This window comes from Rattus norvegicus, chromosome 10 (genome assembly GCF_021556685.1).
Source record: "Rattus norvegicus strain SHRSP/BbbUtx chromosome 10, alternate assembly SHRSP_T2T, whole genome shotgun sequence".
Classification (NCBI taxonomy): domain Eukaryota; kingdom Metazoa; phylum Chordata; class Mammalia; order Rodentia; family Muridae; genus Rattus; species Rattus norvegicus.
In genome coordinates this window covers 26,528,205-26,546,858 of record NC_141543.1, presented here as the reverse complement: position 1 = coordinate 26,546,858, position 18,654 = coordinate 26,528,205, and the positions used below count along the sequence as shown (strand labels likewise).

At 47.3% G+C, this 18,654-nt stretch overlaps 1 protein-coding gene across 9 annotated transcripts in view; it reads left to right on the top strand.

Annotated features, from left to right (window-relative positions):
- Positions 1 to 18,654, top strand: part of Tenm2 (teneurin transmembrane protein 2) — a 1,226,262-nt gene that overhangs the window by 1,152,734 nt on the left and 54,874 nt on the right. For all 9 annotated transcript variants that reach the window (XM_087569430.1, XM_087569433.1, XM_087569431.1 and 6 more), the window contains 6 exon segments: positions 3,475 to 3,685; positions 9,101 to 9,220; positions 12,939 to 13,200; positions 13,977 to 14,244; positions 17,461 to 17,604; positions 18,105 to 18,354. In XM_087569430.1, the coding sequence (XP_087425556.1) occupies positions 3,475 to 3,685; positions 9,101 to 9,220; positions 12,939 to 13,200; positions 13,977 to 14,244; positions 17,461 to 17,604; positions 18,105 to 18,354 (1,255 nt within the window).

Genomic DNA, 18,654 nt, shown 5'->3' with positions numbered 1-18,654 from the left:
CCCAGAATGGACTCCGAGGCCATGTTTCAGAGTGAACTGAAGCAGACGAGGACATGTGAGCAGATGTGTCAACACCACGGGGCCACCTGGGAGGTCCCTCTTGCTGAGTCAGAATGAAGCTTCTGTTGAGGGTCACTGCAAACGTCTCCCACCACCACCTCAACACCCCCCTTCCTAGGGGGGAGGGATGGTGGGTGGAGATGAAGTCAGACAAATAAGCAGGTATATAAATAAATAAAGAAATGGGACAGTGCCATCAGAGGGCCTGTGGCTGGATGGAGACGTCCTGGCCTCCTGGTCCTGAACCGGCAATTCAGAGTGGTTTGATTGCCTGCTTGATTGTTTGCGAGATAACTGCAGGATTGTCAGTGACAGGGTAATTTACTGAAGATTGCAATGTCAGACTCCATCCAAGGGGCTCGCTAGCATAAAGATGCGATGCCCGTGACTGACAGGCCACTGGGAGACTGGAGGGCCAATTTAAAGTTCACGGTGTGGTCGGAAAGTGTTGGGGGCAGCGGCCAGTGATCACGCAGCATGAGGAGGTATTACAGGCATGGTGTATGCCGCTGTCCTAATAACTCCTGCACCCCCAAACAGTGTGACCGTAGCAGAGAAATGTAAATGTGTGGGAGGAGATCATTTATCTCTTTTCTTCTTATTTGTCTTCTGTTACTGCTGATGTGTTTAGACCATCTCTTGCTATTATTCCAAGCCCTCAGATTAAAAATAAAAATTAAAAAAAAGCAAAACAGTATCAACAAAAGAGGGGGGAAATTGAAGGTATTGGCAACCTTAGAAAGAGTGACAGCCTCCCACTGGTGGGGGCGGAGGGGGTGGGAGAGCGTGCTTGGTGCTTAATAGGAAAACTGTCTCTGGGTTTTATTTGAACTGGATGCATACACGTATGTCCTCGAGCTGGTACTATAAGCTGGTGGTGGAAGAAGCCCTTGCCAGCTATAGGAGGGCAAGGCCACCAGAGATGGATGGGGCTCCTAATGGGAAGAGGCCGGCGACCTTAAAAGAAATCTATAGCGCTAACAACAGTGGGTTTCTTCTCACCTGAGAAGCTTCTAGGCTGCTGAATAGAAGTGCAGATCTCAGCGGGTTATTTTTAAAACCTTGAAGCAGGCGTTCTGTGTAGATTCCCCTCTGTCTAGTGCAGCAAGCAATCCGTGAACGTGACGTTCGCGGCAGAATTCAATGCAATTATTTTCCCCCCTTTTCTTCCTTGTCCTGCCAAAGCCCCTTGAATCCAGACTGAACAATCGGACCCTGGATCTGGGGCTGTGTTCCTGGACCAGCCCTCTGCCAGGATGTTGTTCCTCCTCCAGCACTGTTTCTGGGGCCTCAGCTTTTCTGGGCTCAGGGGAGCCTCACATTCAGCCAACACACAGGGCTGAGCTGCTCAGAGCCTCGATTTCCAAAGTCTCTAAATTTACACCATGCCTGCCTGCCTGCCTACCCTCTCGTGTCTGCATTTCTAGGAAATTTTGTAAACCTAAATGTGTCCCGAGGCACACCAGCAGCTTCTGCCCACGTGGAAAACGAGAGGCTAGTTTCGGTAATTTAAAGCCAAGCAGAACACACCACCTCCTAATTTGTTTGTTTGCTAAAAAGAAGGTAATGCATTAAAATAATTGTACATTAATTGCTAAATTACAGAGGAACTTTGGTGAAATTACATATTTCAATTTCATTAGTAAAACCAACGGGAAGGGGGTGGGGGGAAATGCCAAAAAAAAAAAATTACGTTGTTGTAAATTTAAAAACCCACAGCCAGGTCTCTGATTCAGCAATCCTGGACAAGTGTTTGTCACGGCCCAGCCCAGGACCTTAGAGCACACTTTTAAGACGCTAATTATTCCCACCACCATCACCCCCCCCCCAAAAAAATGCCTTGCTATCAAATCCACCAGGGATCAGCTAACTTACTCCCCAATCTCTTGTATGATGTGCTCCGTCAAAAGACTCGCTCTAACAGAGAATTCGAAAGTGAACACTGATCATTCTGGTCCTCCTCAGCCTTCTCTGACATGTGAGGGATGGCAAACAGTCCTTTCCTCATTCAACAAACATTTGTTGAGTATCCTTTTCTCTGCTGGACACTGAGAGAGGCATGGATGTCGACGTTAATAAGGCCCTGTTCATCTTTCACCGAATTTCCTTCCCCCCGTAGAGTGCAGGAAGCATAAAGACGTAATTAACTGCCAGATGAGGAAGTCGGTGTCATCAACGATGGTTTCTAAAATACATTGTGCATTAGAATCATCTGAGAACCAGGACTGCAGTGCAGACTCCAGAACCTGCTGCTGGGAGCTGTCTATGGGGAGGCCCAAGGCAGGCGTTGACCCTGTCTGTGGGCATCTAATGCGAGCCGTTCTCAGAGGACCAGAGATGAACAGATCAGGAGTGCCTGGAAAAGCCAATCAGCTTGTGTCACTGTAACAAAATACCGTAGTGTATGGAGCTTACACAGGAGACATCTGTTTCTCATGGTTGAGACAGGGAAAGTTCAAAGTCAAGGCTCTGGGAGGACTGAGTGTCTCCTAGTGGCCCGATTACTTCTCGGTGTAAGTCCCTTCTTGTCGTGGGTTAGAATGCCAGCTTGTAAATGGGGGTTATGGGCCACAGTGCATAATGCTAACCTAGCCAGGCACACTACCAGGAGGGCTTCCTGGGTTAAAAGGGCACCCCTAAACTGGGCTGTGCTCAGTGGGTCCTTCCTGACCTGCTCCTTCCAGACAGGTGGCATGACTGTGCTTTCTGTTCTGTTCCCTGTATGTGGACAGCACTCCAGTGTGTGGAACATAGGAAGTTAGTGAGTAAGAGTGGCCGGGGAAAGAGAGTAAAGGGTGGGAGTCTAGGGAAAGTGGCTCACTGCCCTGCTCAAAAAGACAAAATGGAAGCAACTTCATTTCCTGGCTGCCACACAATGCCATGTCCACCCCTCCTTGAAGAGGTGACACTCATGGCACCTGGTTCTTCATCTCGTCAACAGTTTCCTCCTTGGTTTCAGTTGAAGGCGTCTTTCTCCAAGGAAAGAGGATTGGCAGAATCCCACACCTTGTTTGGTGGATAGAGACCCAATCTGCACAGGCCCTTGGGAGCAGTCTCTGGGCCCTTGGTATGCTGTGTTATTTAAAAGCGAAGTTCAGGGTTCCATTCCTGTCCTGGAGGTTCTAAAAACCTCTGCTCGTTGTAGCAAAAAGAAGGAATTTCGGGAAAACGTGGTAGAGCAAAGAAAAAGCGCCACGCTAGAGAAACGACTGTTGATATTTTGCAGCTGTTTCCATCCACCATTTACTCTCTGGGTTAGGGGAGCTGCAATTATACAAGGCTTGCTGTGTGAAACCTGCCAGACTAAGGCCCATGGGAAGGTTTGATGGTAACAAACGTGTTAGCGTCTATCAGTGTCTCCAAGTGGCTTGGCCATGCAGTGCTCTAAGCCTGGCTCTGTTTCTGCCCTTCCAGATGGCCTGGTGGACTGCCTGGACCCTGACTGCTGCCTCCAGTCAGCCTGTCAGAACAGCCTGCTCTGTCGGGGGTCTCGGGACCCCTTGGACATCATTCAGCAAGGCCAGACAGACTGGCCTGCGGTGAAGTCCTTCTATGATCGTATCAAGCTCTTGGCAGGCAAGGACAGCACCCACATCATTCCTGGAGACAACCCCTTCAATAGCAGGTAGGTGTCCTTTTGTCCCTGTGGGCCAGGGAGGTCCCCATTCCTTTTTCTATTAGAGCAAAAGGAAGTCTTTTCCATAGACCCGTTCCCTGGAAACTGCCCCCTAGGGCATGTTTCATTGAGCGTGCCAAGGCTCACTGAAGACGCTTCCCTCACTCTGGTAAGGATGCTAGAGTAGGGTGGTGGTTGCTCTGCCGGTTCAGACCACCTTCAGCCCAGAACCTCATGAGGATACCTGTTGATTCTGAGCTCTGAGATGATTTTTATGATTCCTTCTTTTATGACATCTTTGTCATTATTTAAACCCCCCTTTCAATGCCTCTGAGAGAGGCTTTTGTGTGAGCGTAACTGAAATAGTTGATTCAATAGAGTGTTTTTGAAAGCTGTTATTAACTTGATAACATAACCTATCATCCGTGGCATCTTAAAGTCAAGGTAATGCCAGTTATAGGGATTTATTGAGCACCTAGTATGACGTTATATGTTGTCTCTGGTGCTCACAGAGCCCCCAGGTAGGATACCCTGTCGTGCTCAATTTGCTGAACCCAAGCATGTCTCTCTAAGTCCCTCATTCCAGTTCATTTTCGCTCTCTGGAGTTTATGAATATCTGGAGGTGACTTTTTAAATGTATTTTTGAAGCCAACTTGACCATCTCTTCACACCAGAGCAAGTCAGACCTGTATCCTGGAGAAGAGGGCAAAGGGAAAGGTTTGACTGTAAGAGACCCTCCCACCTCATCCCCTCTGTTTTCTAGACACTATGCTAGTTGTAGGTTAAGAGATGAGCTAGCCAGGGAGGGGGCCCTTTGCTGGCCCACATGACTGACTCCCTGGCCCAATCAGGAAGTCCAGGCATATGCTTCTGCAGCCAAGGTTAGCATAGCCTTTTAGGGGACACCCTACCCCCTCTCTCTGCTCTCTCACATGAACGGTATGAACTGCTGAATTGGCTCTTCCTTCATTCAGCCTCCAGATTTTAGGAGCATGAGCAAGACAATATTGTCCCCTTTGTATAGCCCCCATCCTGTCCTCTTCCTTCTAACTCTTTTGGGGGTTGGTATTTATTTCTTGTTTTCTTACCTTTATTTTCCTTTTTTAAGAAATTTTTACCATTTTTTAATTTGTTTTGTCTTTATATTTACTTTAAGGAGTGCCATAAACATACACGTAGCACACATATAGAGGACAGTCTGCCAGTGTTGATTCTTCCTTCCAACAGATTGGTCCCGGGATCAAACCCAGTGGTCAGGCTTAGTAGAGAGCACCTTCACCTATTCCAGCCAGCCCTTATTTCATTTTTGATTGGCATGGGAAAACAATGCCTAGTTATGGGGTACAGTGTGATATTTTGATTCATGTGTATGTTGTTTAATGACCAGAACAAAGGTAATTAGGATATCTGTCACCTTAAATACTTACCATTTCTTTGTACCGAAAACATTTTAAATCTGTTTACCCCTTTCTACTCTGCAATATGTTTGGTTCAACATAGGCACCCAACCCAACTATGTACTAGAACACAGTACATGTTCCCCCTCTCTAACTGTAACACCCTCTGCCTTTCCCTTGCTGTCCCTGCCTCTGTCCTCATCAGCTAGGCTCAAAAGTACCCCAAGAGTAAGATGTTTATCTCACTTTCTCTCTCACCAAGGTCAAGAGCCCCTGACTTCATAGGGAATTCTATTGGAAGTCACCTCACTGAACTCTAGGGAGAAGGTGTCACCAAGTCCCCATCCCAGATCCTTTGGGAGCCTAGAAAGTTGGGATGCAGAAGCCTAGGCAGGGGCACAGTCAGTTTTACAGCCCCTCAGAAGCCTTCTACAAAGCTGCACAACCCCAGAGTTGCGGACAGCTCTGTTGTATTTATCTGTGGTTCTTCTACACAGAATCTCACTCACTCTATAACCCTGACTGAACCAGAAGGAAGAAAGCACAGACTAGCATGAACTTCATGACTAGGCTAGACTGGCCATGAACTCACAGAAATCCTCCTGTCTCTCCTGCCCAAGTGCTGGGGTTACAGGCGTGCACCATAGCACGTTGCCTTTAGCAGCTCCTTTGAGTATGAGAGTTCGTCGGGTCACCTTAGGTCCTGATCTTACTAAACAGAAATCAGAAAAATTAATGATGGTATGGATGAGATCATAACCTCAGTCTTCTGCTGCCCTGCCCCCCAGCTTCTACTGGAGCCATACTGGGCACAATTGATTCGCAAAATTAGAGTATTCCTATAGAGCATGTAGTAACATTACTATTTATTCTAGAAGAGGAATGGCAAAGGAAGGAAAGAGAGAAAGAAAGAAAGAAAGAAAGAAAGAAGGAAGAAAGGAGGGAAGGGGAAGGAAGGAAAGGGGAGGAAGAGACAGAGGAAAGAAGAGAGAGGCAGGCACAAATCTCTGACCAAAATGGAAAGAAAGAAAGAAAGAAAGAAAGAAAGAAAGAAAGAAAGAAAGAAAGAAAGAAAGAAAGGTAGGTGGGGAAGGAAGGGAAGGAGAGAGAGAGAGGGGAGGAAAAGGGAAGGGAAGGGGAGGGAAGAGGAAGGGAGGGGAGGGGAGGGGAGAGAAGGAACTTCTGTTGTTCTGGTCCAGTCAGGTCCAGTGAGTGAGATTCTGTTAAATCCTGGCCCTGAGACAGTGCTCCTTGTGTGCCTTTTCATTATGAATATAATTCTCATGAAGCCTCATGACCGACTTTCACTCCTCTACAGCATTTTGGTGAAGTTCGTGCAACTTGCTTGTGCTGTAACAAACTCGATCTGCTCCGTGTTTTTCCTACCTAGGATTTCAGTGTCTGTCCTCAGTCTGACACTCTCCTTTTCATACCCCCCCCCATTCTGCTACCATCTTAACCTCCCCACCATGAGCTACCATTTCCGGGAGGCATTCTGGGGGGGAGGGCCAAGATTCAGTAGTCAGCAGAGACTCCAAAAATATGTAGTGGTCTGGAGCAGCGGACAGACTGGGGTAAAGAAAAGACACTTTAGAGGAAGCCGTTTGGGCGTTTGATGAGGCAGCTCTCTTGAACATCTCTGTGTAGATACATAATTCAGAAGGACAAAATAGTCCTCCAAGACACGGGGTGGAGTTCAGCAAGCGTGTGAAGGAGCTCGGTGCATTACCATCTGACAAATAGCAAAAGGCAGAACTAGGAAGGAAGGCAAACTTAATTCAAGACTTCTCCAAAGGCGTTCCCCTAGATAATGGCAGACAGAAATAACCGCGATGCTTTGGCTCCACCACTGTAATTTATGGTGCAGACCTCACTATCTAGATAATGCGATAATTGTTACACATCAATAATCATAAATAGGAATGAGCCGATAGCATGTCTTCGCTGGATCTTTTCTGCGAGTTGGCTGCCTAGAAACAACAAGAAGCTAGCAACAAGGGAGAAATGGGATAAACAGAGCTGGAGAAATCACAGTCGAACCCCCTTCATTCTGTGTAGCACTCCACAAAGCCTTCTGCTGTAGGGCGGATTTAAAAGAAATAGCTGTTGTGGAAGGAGAGAAGGAAGGAAGAAAAGCCCATGGTGGGACGTGCTTCCAAGGTTGTTTTCACATCGCCAATGGTGTGTACCTTGTGGTCATGGACACATACCGATGATTTTACAACAGTGACTGGTAAGGCCTTAAAGGAGTCCTACTCGGAGCTAAGGAAATGGAATTGAACAAAAGGATTATTTTCATAAATTAGCTTTCTGCTTTCAAAAGACTTTAGCACTGAGGTTGGCACCGGCTAAAAGTGGGACTCATCTCTTAGGCAGCCAGTGGCAGACAATTAGAGCTGTTGGTGGAATGGTTGAACACCCCCAGATCATCAAAGGGTTGGGGGTACCACTAATAGAAAAAGGTGCCTAGGGGCGGCATCCCTCGGGGTTTCCAGGACACCTGGGATGGCAAAGGAAACGCGTTCCAAACATCCTTGACAAGATTCTGGCAAAGAGAGGTCAGCTCGATTACCTAGTCCAGAAATTGGGAGCGCCCCCAGGAACCTGGGAGTCTGGAGAACCATCAGTGCTCACCAAAATGGCCCCCTGTCTCCAAGGCCAATGGGAGAGCTGGAAAACAGGCGTGCTCAGATTGGAGCTTAAAGCAAATACAGAGCTTCTGATGGCCCTGCTTCTTCCTGAGGACAAGAGGGTTCGGGGAGAGGGGGCACACATTCTCCAGCTTTGGGATTTGTGTACAGCGAAGGTTGAGCATCCCTAATGTGGAAAACTCCAAAATACTCCAAACCCCAACGCCTGTCACACACCAGGGTAACACTTCCAGCACAGAACCCCGTCCCATGAAACTGTCTCATGGACAACGTCATTAAGTAGACTGTATCAAATCGCCTTCAGGGCAGACTTATAAGATGTATATGAAACATACATGAATTGAATGTTTAGACTTGGTTCTCATCCCCAAGATAGCTCATTATGGATATGCAGATATCCCGAAATAGGGAAACAGAAATACTTCTGGTCCTGAGTATCTTAGGAAAGCAAAGTCGAGCCTCGTTGTAGCTACCCTTGGCTTTACAGGATTTCCCAGATAGCTGGAAGTGGTGATTATTGAGAAAATTCTGGTTGCTGTTGTCTGGAGAGAGATGAGTATTACATAACACCAGAGAGAGAGAAAGGATAGAATTTCAGCTAGTCTTCTCTCAAGACCGCAGAGTTCTGATAGGAGGAGATTTTATAATTATATGCCATCAGACTCCAAAATATTCCCAACGCGCGCGTGCGCGCACACACACACACACACACACACACACACACACACACACACCAAATCTTCGATATCCTCTTTTCCTAGGTTCTTATGGATGGTAAGAAATGGCTGCTCTTTGAGGGTAGCAAACCATGACGTATATGGTGTGGGGGAGCCTTACAGCAAAGCTCTGTGTGCTCCTCTGTACTCCCTGACGTCCCAGCCTCTAAGAGTAGGATGGCCTTGCTCCAAAGCCAAATTAGGAAAGGAGCAGCCAGATGGGGAAGCTCTCATCCAAGCATAATACACTCTGTGCCAGGCCAAGGCTCACACGTGAGTGATGAGGAGCTGCCTGAAGCTCAAACCAAACTGAATCAAATGACATCAAGCGATGGAAAGGCCAAGGCTAAAGGAATATGCCCAGGAGATACCACTGCCCAGCCCAGGGACCAGGTATCACCATCCAGGGATTTTGTCCTAGAATGTCTGTGTTCTTGTGCTTAGGCAAAACAAACCATTGAGATATCCCCTTTTGCCCGCACCCCTCAATGAGTTGTGTAACCAGCATTCAGTATGGAAGGTCTTCTCCTGGTCTAGGTACCAGGCAAGAATAAAGAAGCAGCCCCAACAGGGAAGAGAATCACAGTGAGGCTCTCCTTCCCTGTGTGTGTCTCACACACCCATGTGTTTTGTTTGTTTTGTTTTTTCCTCTCTCTCAGCCTGGTGTCTCTGATCCGAGGCCAAGTAGTAACCACGGATGGGACCCCCCTGGTGGGTGTGAATGTGTCTTTTGTCAAGTACCCAAAATATGGCTACACCATCACTCGCCAGGACGGCACGTAAGTAGCTTTGTGTGACCCGCACCTACCCAGTACCGAGTGCACGCACAAGAAGACAGAAAGTATGGTTGGCTGGGAACCGAGCAGTTTCTTCTAGTACAGGGAATTAGCCACCTGCCCAGACCTCTAAGGAACACTCCCCCCAAAGATGTGTCACGGCTGTGGGTGTGACATTCTAACCGGAAAACAAACAGGAAGAACAGTGCTCCGAGGTGCCTGGCAGCCATCGTCCTTCCTTGGCCCTGTCAGGTAACTGCTGCTCCCTGTGTACCCGGGAGGATGGGAGTCTAGAAAAAGGAGGGGAAGGTAGCTTTTAGAAGCTAACTCCTATTTTAAATCAAAGGCAGTGCAGGGTGACAGGAATCCGCATGACACAGTGTCCTGCCGCGCTTCCCTTCTGCTTTTATCTGCTGCTTTAAGAGTTGTGTTATTTTCGCTACAGTTTTGAGGGGGTGGGCTGTAATCAGAGAAGTCTAATTAAGTACATTTAGCAGTCACCCTGCTGTGTGAAGAAGGCGACCTCCCCCTATTATCTTCTGATTGGGAACACGCACCCGTTCAGTCCCCACCGGGATGAAAGCTCCACGACTTCTAAATCCACTGGGCATAGAGTCAACAGTCACAGAAAAAAGAGACACCCGTGGAAAGGGGGACACCCACTCTGGACTGAACACACACACTATCACACTCACTCACACAGACACACACACTACTTACACACACAGACACACACACTCACACAGACACACACACAGACACACACTCACACAGACACACACTCACACAGACACACACACTCACACATACATTCACACAAACACAGACACACACACACTCACACACACAGACACACACACACTCACACACAGACACTCACACAGACACTCACTCACACAGACACACACACACTCACACACACACTCACACAAACACAGACACACACACACTCACACACACAGACACACACACTCACAGAGACACACACTCACTCACACAGACACACACTCACACAAACACAGACACACACACACACACACACACACACACACACACACACACACCATGTTCCCTTCCAAAGAGAGAGAGAGAAACTATAAATCTGATGTAAGCACTTTCTGTAAAAACCAACTCTGGAAGATCATGGCTGCTTCATGGAGAAAGAACTGATTCTTCTGCCTCTCTGATAAAGAGCCTAGCCTTCTTTTCAAGGCTTTAAGGTAGCCATTCAGCCAGTTAAAAGACATTCACCGGCTTCCAGCAGCCCACACTCATGCTCTAAGAGCCTGCCGGCTCTCAACCCCTGGGTGACATTGTCTCATCTCCCTACTGAACACACTGTGAGTTAGGTGCCACCCTGGCTGAGCAACACAGAACTCTGCAGCCTGACCCTGGCGGTGGCCTGGCTCCCTGGGAAGTGGAGCTTGCTGCTGCTGCTGCCCTGAATTGCAAGAGGGTGTTGTACTGTCCAGGAAATGGTCACAACTCGAAAGCCACTGACTACTGAACGTGTCCTGCTTTCGTGCCATTGAAAAACTTCAAAAGAGTAAGCCAGACCATCATTGAGTGTCTCTCACACACACACTTGGTTGCCAAGTCCTTTGGAAGCACTAGGGTAGCGAATGTGCCCTAGGCTGAGGGCCTTTGGCCCTGTTCACCCTTAAAGGCCAGTGTCTTACCATATAGCTTGGGCTGGCCTCAAATTATGATGATTCTCCTTCCTCAGTCTTAGAGGTTAAGATCACTCATGTGCGGCCATGCCTGGCTTGAAACCAGCATTTCTTCCTTCGGTTTTGCAGGGGGAGGGGGTAATTTGTTTCCTTGCTTGTTTTGGATGTGGGCTTTTGTGATTCTAGACATACTAGAGATCAAAGGCCTTATTTCACCAAGCTCAGCAAGCAATTCTACCACTGACCTATATCTCTAGCCCCCTCAATTGTGTGTGTGTGTGTGTGTGTGTGTGTGTGTGTGTGTGTTGTGCTTTGTTTTTGAGACAAACAGCCCAGACTGGCCTTGAATGTGAAACAGTCCTTCCGCCTCTGCCTCCAAGGTGCTAGAATTACAGGCGTGAGCCAGGAAGAGTTAACATAGGTGAGCCAGTCCATTAAAACTTCCTGTCAGACAACATGGTATCATTCCTGAGTCTCTTGGTCCCTGTCTCTCCCTTCCTCTTCCTTTCCCATCCCCCTTCCCATCCCCCTTAGGTACTTCCAGATTGATTACATCTAAAATCCACCCCCCCATCATCTTTCCACACCTACATCCCAGCTCTTCCACTTTCTCAGGCTGCAAAGCCATAACAGTGTCAAGGTACATTTTTTTAACACCCTAGAAACTCTACAGCCTTCGAGACATGCTGTGGACTACTAACTTTCATGTTGATTCTTAATCATGTTAATGCCACCAGGAACAGCTAGGAGCAATGTTGTTTTGAGCTGTTGGTATTGGTATTCATATTGGTATCGGGTTTGGGGTTGATGTTGGTGTTGTTTTAGACAGAATCTTACTGTGTAGCCCAGGCCCGCCTATAACTAGGAATACTATTACCCCAGCTTACCAGGTAAGATTGCAGGAGTGCTTAACTTCAAACCTTTTGACTCCCTTGTGTATCAGATGCAAAACTTTCTCCAGCATCATGAGTAGCCAACAAACACGTAAACAAATTAACTCCAGGGTGAACAGTTGCTCTCCGCCTGCTCTAATGTGTACCTTAATATTCCTGTGTAGCCTCTGCATTCATTATTTATCACTAAGAACCACCCGACATGGAACCAAAGTAGTGTGAGACACAGGACGCAAGCCTTTACGTTCAGGAGGCTCTCACTGAGATGTTACTGTGACACATGCAGTAGAGATTCTGGAGCAAGCCTGGGCACACATGAGAGTCCAGTAGACTGTAGTTTAAAGTCGGGGTGTATCTCTCAGCAAATCCCCTCCCTTTCCATAAGATGAAAAAAAGCCCCTTCTACGTTTGAGCCTATCAGATCTTTTCGTAGCTATTAAATTCTCCCACCATTCACCTATCAGGTGGGAATGATGGTATGGTGCAGGAGAGTGTAAAAGACAAGACAAGGACAGAACTGAGTATCTCCATCTAGCTCTTGAGGTACAAACAGGGATGTGGGTGAAGAAGCCCTGCCTACCTTTCTGAGAGCACAGTGGAGTTCCATTGGCAGTATGTATTCACGGGCCCTGCCTACATCCTGTGACTGTGACCCCATCAGTGCTGAACCCACCTCTCAGACCCAGTACTGAGTGCTTTATTCCAGATAGGGTAACATTCCCTTCAAAGTGCCAGATAGTGAGTCATTTAGGCTCTGCTGTCTGTTGACTCTTATGGCCATGACTCAGCTCGGTCAGGTCCTGGCGGCAGGAGCATAGACATGAAGGGCGTAATAGCAAATGGGTGCCGGTCTCGCATAATTAACCAGTTGCCAAAACAGGTGGTAGACTGGATTTGGCTCAGCCCTAAGCCGAGCCCCACCCCTCCTCCTCATTAGCACAGTTCATTCTCGGTCACACTCTCCTGGTCAGTACCGTCACTTGATGGTGAATGGTAGGTGGATTTGATAGGCTCAAAGAGAGTTGGTAACTTGCCTAGAGCCGTATAACCAGTAAGTTGCGGTCTAGCCCGTCCGCTTTGTCCCTCCAGCAGCTCTTAGGTAAGGAGGCTGAAGGTGAATCTACCCTGTTGTTCATGACCCTCTGGGCCTCTCTCCAGGTTTGACCTGATTGCCAATGGGGGCTCTGCCTTGACTCTTCACTTTGAGCGAGCCCCTTTCATGAGCCGGGAGCGCACAGTATGGCCGCCGTGGAACAGCTTCTATGCCATGGACACCCTGGTAATGAAGACGGAGGAGAACTCCATCCCCAGCTGTGACCTCAGTGGCTTTGTCCGGCCTGATCCGATCATCATCTCCTCTCCTCTGTCCACCTTCTTCAGCGCTTCCCCTGCGGCGAACCCCATTGTGCCTGAGACCCAGGTAGGGACAGGTCCCAGAGCACGGCAAATGTCCCAAACCGCACGTGACTGGCCAGTTTTCTCCCTTCATTTCTGTCTCCCAAAAGGTGCCAGAAATGAATATGGAAGGGGAGAAACAAGATGTAGGATTTATAGCCACTGTAGGTGACGATTCGAGTCCCTCCCGGACGTCTGGAATGTTTGCAGATAGTCGCTCATGACTTTGGCAGCCACGAGAGCTTTTAATAAAATAAAAACACCGTACATATGTGCCGCCCACCCACAAATTGCTTTTTATTCCTGTTAGTCATGGAGATGCACGATAAGAGGCGCTCTAATGATCTACATCAGTGTTACAACAGAGGGCGTATTACATTACTGCCTCCCTGTTGCGTTACGCCAATTGTCAGTGGAAGTTGCAGGTTCTTATAATTACAGCCTCTCGTGGCCTCCTCGCATGCAGCTAGCAATAAAGCCTGCTGTTCTTATTGACAACAGCCTGTGTGTGTGTGTGTGTGTGTGTGTGTGTGTGTGCAAACGCGTGTGAGAAACGCAACAGTGACCAAGAATAATTATTAATCCAAAAAATCAAAACCTCAGTCCCTTCACTCCATGGCGTAGGATGAAGTCTGGGTTGGTTTTCTTTTCTTCTCTCTCAGCCACAAGTAGCCGTTCGTGTGCCCACATACAAGGTGATACTTCAGAGAGGGAGGCAGCTCACGGAAGCGCTGGCTTGCAAACAGCTCGCCTGCCGGGGTGTGTTTGACGTAATAGATCAACCATGCGTTTCCCCTCCAGGTTCTTCATGAGGAGATCGAGCTCCCTGGCACCAACGTGAAGCTCCGTTACCTCAGCTCCAGAACAGCAGGGTACAAGTCACTGCTGAAGATCACCATGACCCAGTCCACGGTGCCCTTGAACCTCATCCGGGTTCACTTGATGGTTGCCGTGGAGGGGCATCTCTTCCAGAAGTCGTTCCAGGCTTCTCCCAACCTGGCCTACACATTCATCTGGGACAAGACAGACGCTTATGGCCAAAGGGTTTATGGCCTATCGGATGCTGTTGGTACGTGTTGATTCCAGTCACTTTTCATTCGTGGCTTTAGTTGTGTGTCTATATAGTCCAAGCACTCACAGTTCTAGTAAATTAAGACACTACCATCCATAAGGTAGACAAGATCTCTCTTCCAGGGGCCTTATGTTCCAGGAGAAGACTGAGGTAAGAAAGACCGACTAGATCAGGAAACAGGATAGTTTCCATGATATACGCTAGTCATGAGGAAAATAAAAATAAATGGTGCATACTGAGAGAAGGGACAGCTGTGCAGAAACAGTCAGGGGAAGCCACTCAGGGACATGGTGTTTAATTGAAAGCTTGAGAAACCAACAGGAACTGTGTGAGAATCAGAAAAAGGGCACACCAGAAGAGCCAGGGGAGGCAGCGGCTAGAATACGGTGGTCAACGTACATAAATGTTGAGAGGTGGGCAGGGGCTGGTTCATGATGCAGAGAGAGAGTGCTCGCAGACAGCAGTGAATGTACCCTGAGAGGAAGCCATTGGGGCTTGAGAAGATCTGAGAGCTGCATTATTTGTTTCTAGGCATTGCCTTTTGGGGCTGTTTACCCTCAGGAAAGGTGGACCCCAGAGGAAGGTCCCTCGGTTACGAGAGTAGGGTCTGTGAGTTGTTATCTGCCTAGCTTTTTCCTACTTGTAGAGAGCTGACTGGTGACTTAGAGCGAGCATTTTGTACTCTCTCCGTCTTCTGCCCCCCCCCACATGAACACAGTAGTAAAAGCGTGCACGCAAAGCATGCACTGCACACTCATGTATACACACAAACTCATAGATTTTTAAGTGCAAAAGTGATTTTAATTAATATCACGTTCTATGTCTCTCTCTTTAAGTTAATCCGACCTCTCGGTTTTACCTTATAATTTAATTGTTGAGGAAACCAGGTTGTTTGCCCATAGCATCTCTAGTCAAATCCGCTGGCTGCTTGTGTGCTGGTGGCTGGTTGTTTAGCTCCCTGCAGATGGATAGCTGCGTCTTGAGTCTTTCTCCGGCCCAGGTTTGGTGTTTGGTTTGGGAAGTACTACTGGAAGGGCATTGTACCGGTCTACCAAGAGGAGCCTGGTGGGGGTGGTGTCTCTTCAGACTTTGGCAGGCATGGTAGCTCAGTCTCTATCTATTTCAGGTCACCAAGGATTACAGAATGATATTTTCAGTCTGTCACTGAGTCTTCAACTATTAGCTGGAACACATTCATACAGAGGTGGCTTCTCATTAACTACTTGGCTATTTGAGCTCCAGTTCACACAAGAAAGAAAGGACAAATACGTGATTCTCTCCCATATTTACTGGGTTGTTTTTTTTTTTCAGCATAATGAGTTGGCTTATCCTACAAGGGTAGCAGATGAATGTTTTCTTAAATACCACTACGAACTCATATGCTGAAATATATCTAGTATATTTCAACCCATTGAAGTCATTATGATTGTTAATGGTCAGAAAGTCCTGTCATTGGTCACTAAGAGTCTCTCTAAGCTAACTCCCAAATGCTTTGACATGACCCTCATAGATGGTGATTCCTTCTTTATTTGCTATCTAGTATCTTTATGTGACCTGATCTCATCATGGTCATTTCTTGCTCCCATATCTTCAACAAGCCCTGTTTCTTTACAGTTAGAAACAGTGTATCATAAGATAAAGAAAGAAAGATAAACATTGTGTCATAAGATGGACATCTGCAATCTCTGACTCCTGGGATAGTCATGGTTGGCAGTCTGAGAGGACAAGCCTTGCTGTGCACCGGGATGCATGTGTCACTTTGTTTGTTGTTGAGATAAAAATGTATCCTCCATTCATATCGACATTTGCATTTGCGTATCTCAGAATTTTTCAAAAGCTGCAGAGAATCCCCGAAGGTGACACACATAGTTAAGAGTTTAATGTACTAGGAACCGCTATATAACAATGCCTCAGATTTCCAGAGCAGCCTTCCAATTAAAGATGTTTGCTCTCATCTCTACCAGCACAACTCTCTGAGAAACTGAGCCCTTGCTTACCACATGAACACGTAGCTAGAACCAAGGGTTGATGAACCTTTCTTTCCTCCTTCCATGTTCCATTTGTCCAAGTGACAAATGCAAGACTTTTACACACAAGGCTTTAGGGTCTGACACTCACTGAGTGTAACTAGCAAGGTATACTCTATGAGTTCTAGCCACACTTGGTATTTTCTAGAATTGGGAGTGCACAGTCATTCCCCACAATCCCTTTGGAGACCAGTCCCTGGATGCTCAGGTTCCTTGTATGGGATGGCATAGCATTTTGTATATAACCTTCATGCATCCTCCCATATTCTTTAAATCAACCCTGAATAAATTTTATAGATGGTCATGAACCACCATGTGAGTGCTGGTAATTGAACTCAGGACCTCTGGAAGAGCTGCCAGTGCTCTTAACCTCTAACCCAACTTTTCCAGCCTGTGATAATTTTTATAACGTATATTGAGTTTGGGTTTTGGTCTTGATATAAGTTTGGCTTTAGGATTTGTCAAGACTGTGTTTCTCTATGTAGCCCTGGCTTTCCTGGAACTTGATCTATAAACCAGGCTGGCCTCGAACCCAGAGGTCCACCCTGCCTCTGCCTCCCAAGTGCTGGGATTAAAGGTGTGCACCACTACCACCCAGTTTTTAATGTCTACTGTTTAGGAAATGATACCACAGGAAAACAATGCTTGGATATGTTCAGTCCAGACGCAATTCATATATTTCCCTAAATCTTTTCCACCTGTATGGCTTTGGTTGGATTCCTAGATACTGAACCTGCAGACACTAAAGACCAGGTAGTGCTAAGTACCTTTCCTTGCATACTGCCGCCCCTATAATCTCCTTATCAAAGAGCAACTAGGCTTCCAAAGGCCTTTCTCCTAATAAGAGACAATATGAGACAAACTGCCTCCTACCCTTCCACCCATATCTAAGAAAACGTGTGCGGTATTAAGTTTGGAAATGACCCTTCTCCCATGTCTCTGGGATCATTTTGAAAGTCAAGGGGTCATCAGAAAAGCCTTCCCATGTCCCCTACATAAAGTTTCAAAGTTAAATTGAACTCAAAATCTGGATTCCATTGAATGGAATCCTGGGGACAAAGCTGTCAGCCACCTCTTGAAATGTGGGGAACAGGTGTCACTGTTAACATGCGATTCTCTTTCTTGCTAAGGAGCTCTGGAGTAATCATTCATTCACCTCTTTCCCCCCAAACCCTTTGTCTTACAGTGTCTGTTGGATTTGAATATGAGACCTGCCCCAGTCTCATCCTGTGGGAAAAAAGGACAGCCCTACTTCAAGGATTCGAGCTGGACCCTTCCAACCTTGGTGGCTGGTCCCTGGATAAGCACCACACCCTCAATGTGAAAAGCGGTACGTTAGGGACCAGGGAAAGTGCTTGGTGGGTGGCGTTCATCTGACATGCAGAGTCCTGGGTTCCAACCATGGCACAATGAAACATTCATGAATAAAGGGGATCCCTGCTTTGGACTCTCTAGCATTGATATTTAAACGGCAGCCCTTTTCTCTGGCATTTTTTTTTTTAAATTTTACCAAATACCTACCAGATTCATAGATTTCCCCATTTGACCCTTTAGAAATCAGTCTCAATTTACCGGCCTCTTTGTACCTCGTTGGTTTGGGGGTTTGTTTTTGTTTTTCTCTTCTGTTACCTCTCCAGTTAGTATCCTATCCACTTCAAAGCTTCAGGAGTGGGTCTCTCATAGCTGTTCCCTCTACATTACAAGGACCTCCCAAAGGAGACAGTTGTTTCCTTTGCTCCCCATCACTTCCCACCCATTCTAGTAGGTCAGGCCAAATGTTCTCACCACAGGGTTGTATGATCCCCCTCCCCGCCCTGCCTCCCTCTCCAGGAATACTACACAAAGGCACAGGGGAGAACCAGTTCCTGACCCAGCAGCCCGCCATCATCACCAGCATCATGGGTAACGGTCGCCGCAGAAGCATCTCCTGTCCCAGCTGCAATGGCCTTGCTGAAGGCAACAAACTGTTGGCCCCCGTGGCCCTGGCTGTGGGGATCGATGGGAGCCTCTTTGTCGGTGACTTCAATTATATCCGGCGCATCTTCCCTTCTCGAAACGTGACCAGTATCTTGGAGTTACGGTAAATGGCCACACCAGAAAACTTCTGTTCTCTAGATTCCCCCTGTTGCTCTCGGGTTTCTCTGGGTGAAAGATGGCTGAATTTGGGGTTCTCAGAGCGGGAAAAATGTTTTGATTATCTATTAAATACCATCTTGGTGCAGTTTTTCAGCAACTTGGCCGCAAACAAGGGTAGCAGATAGGCCTTCAGCCCAGAAAGTAGCCCAGTGTCTTTAGTTTTTAAAAGCTCATTTGCAGTCTCAAACACACATCAAAGTGTGAAGACCACTAATGCTCCTTTCCTCGTTCTGAATGTCTCGCC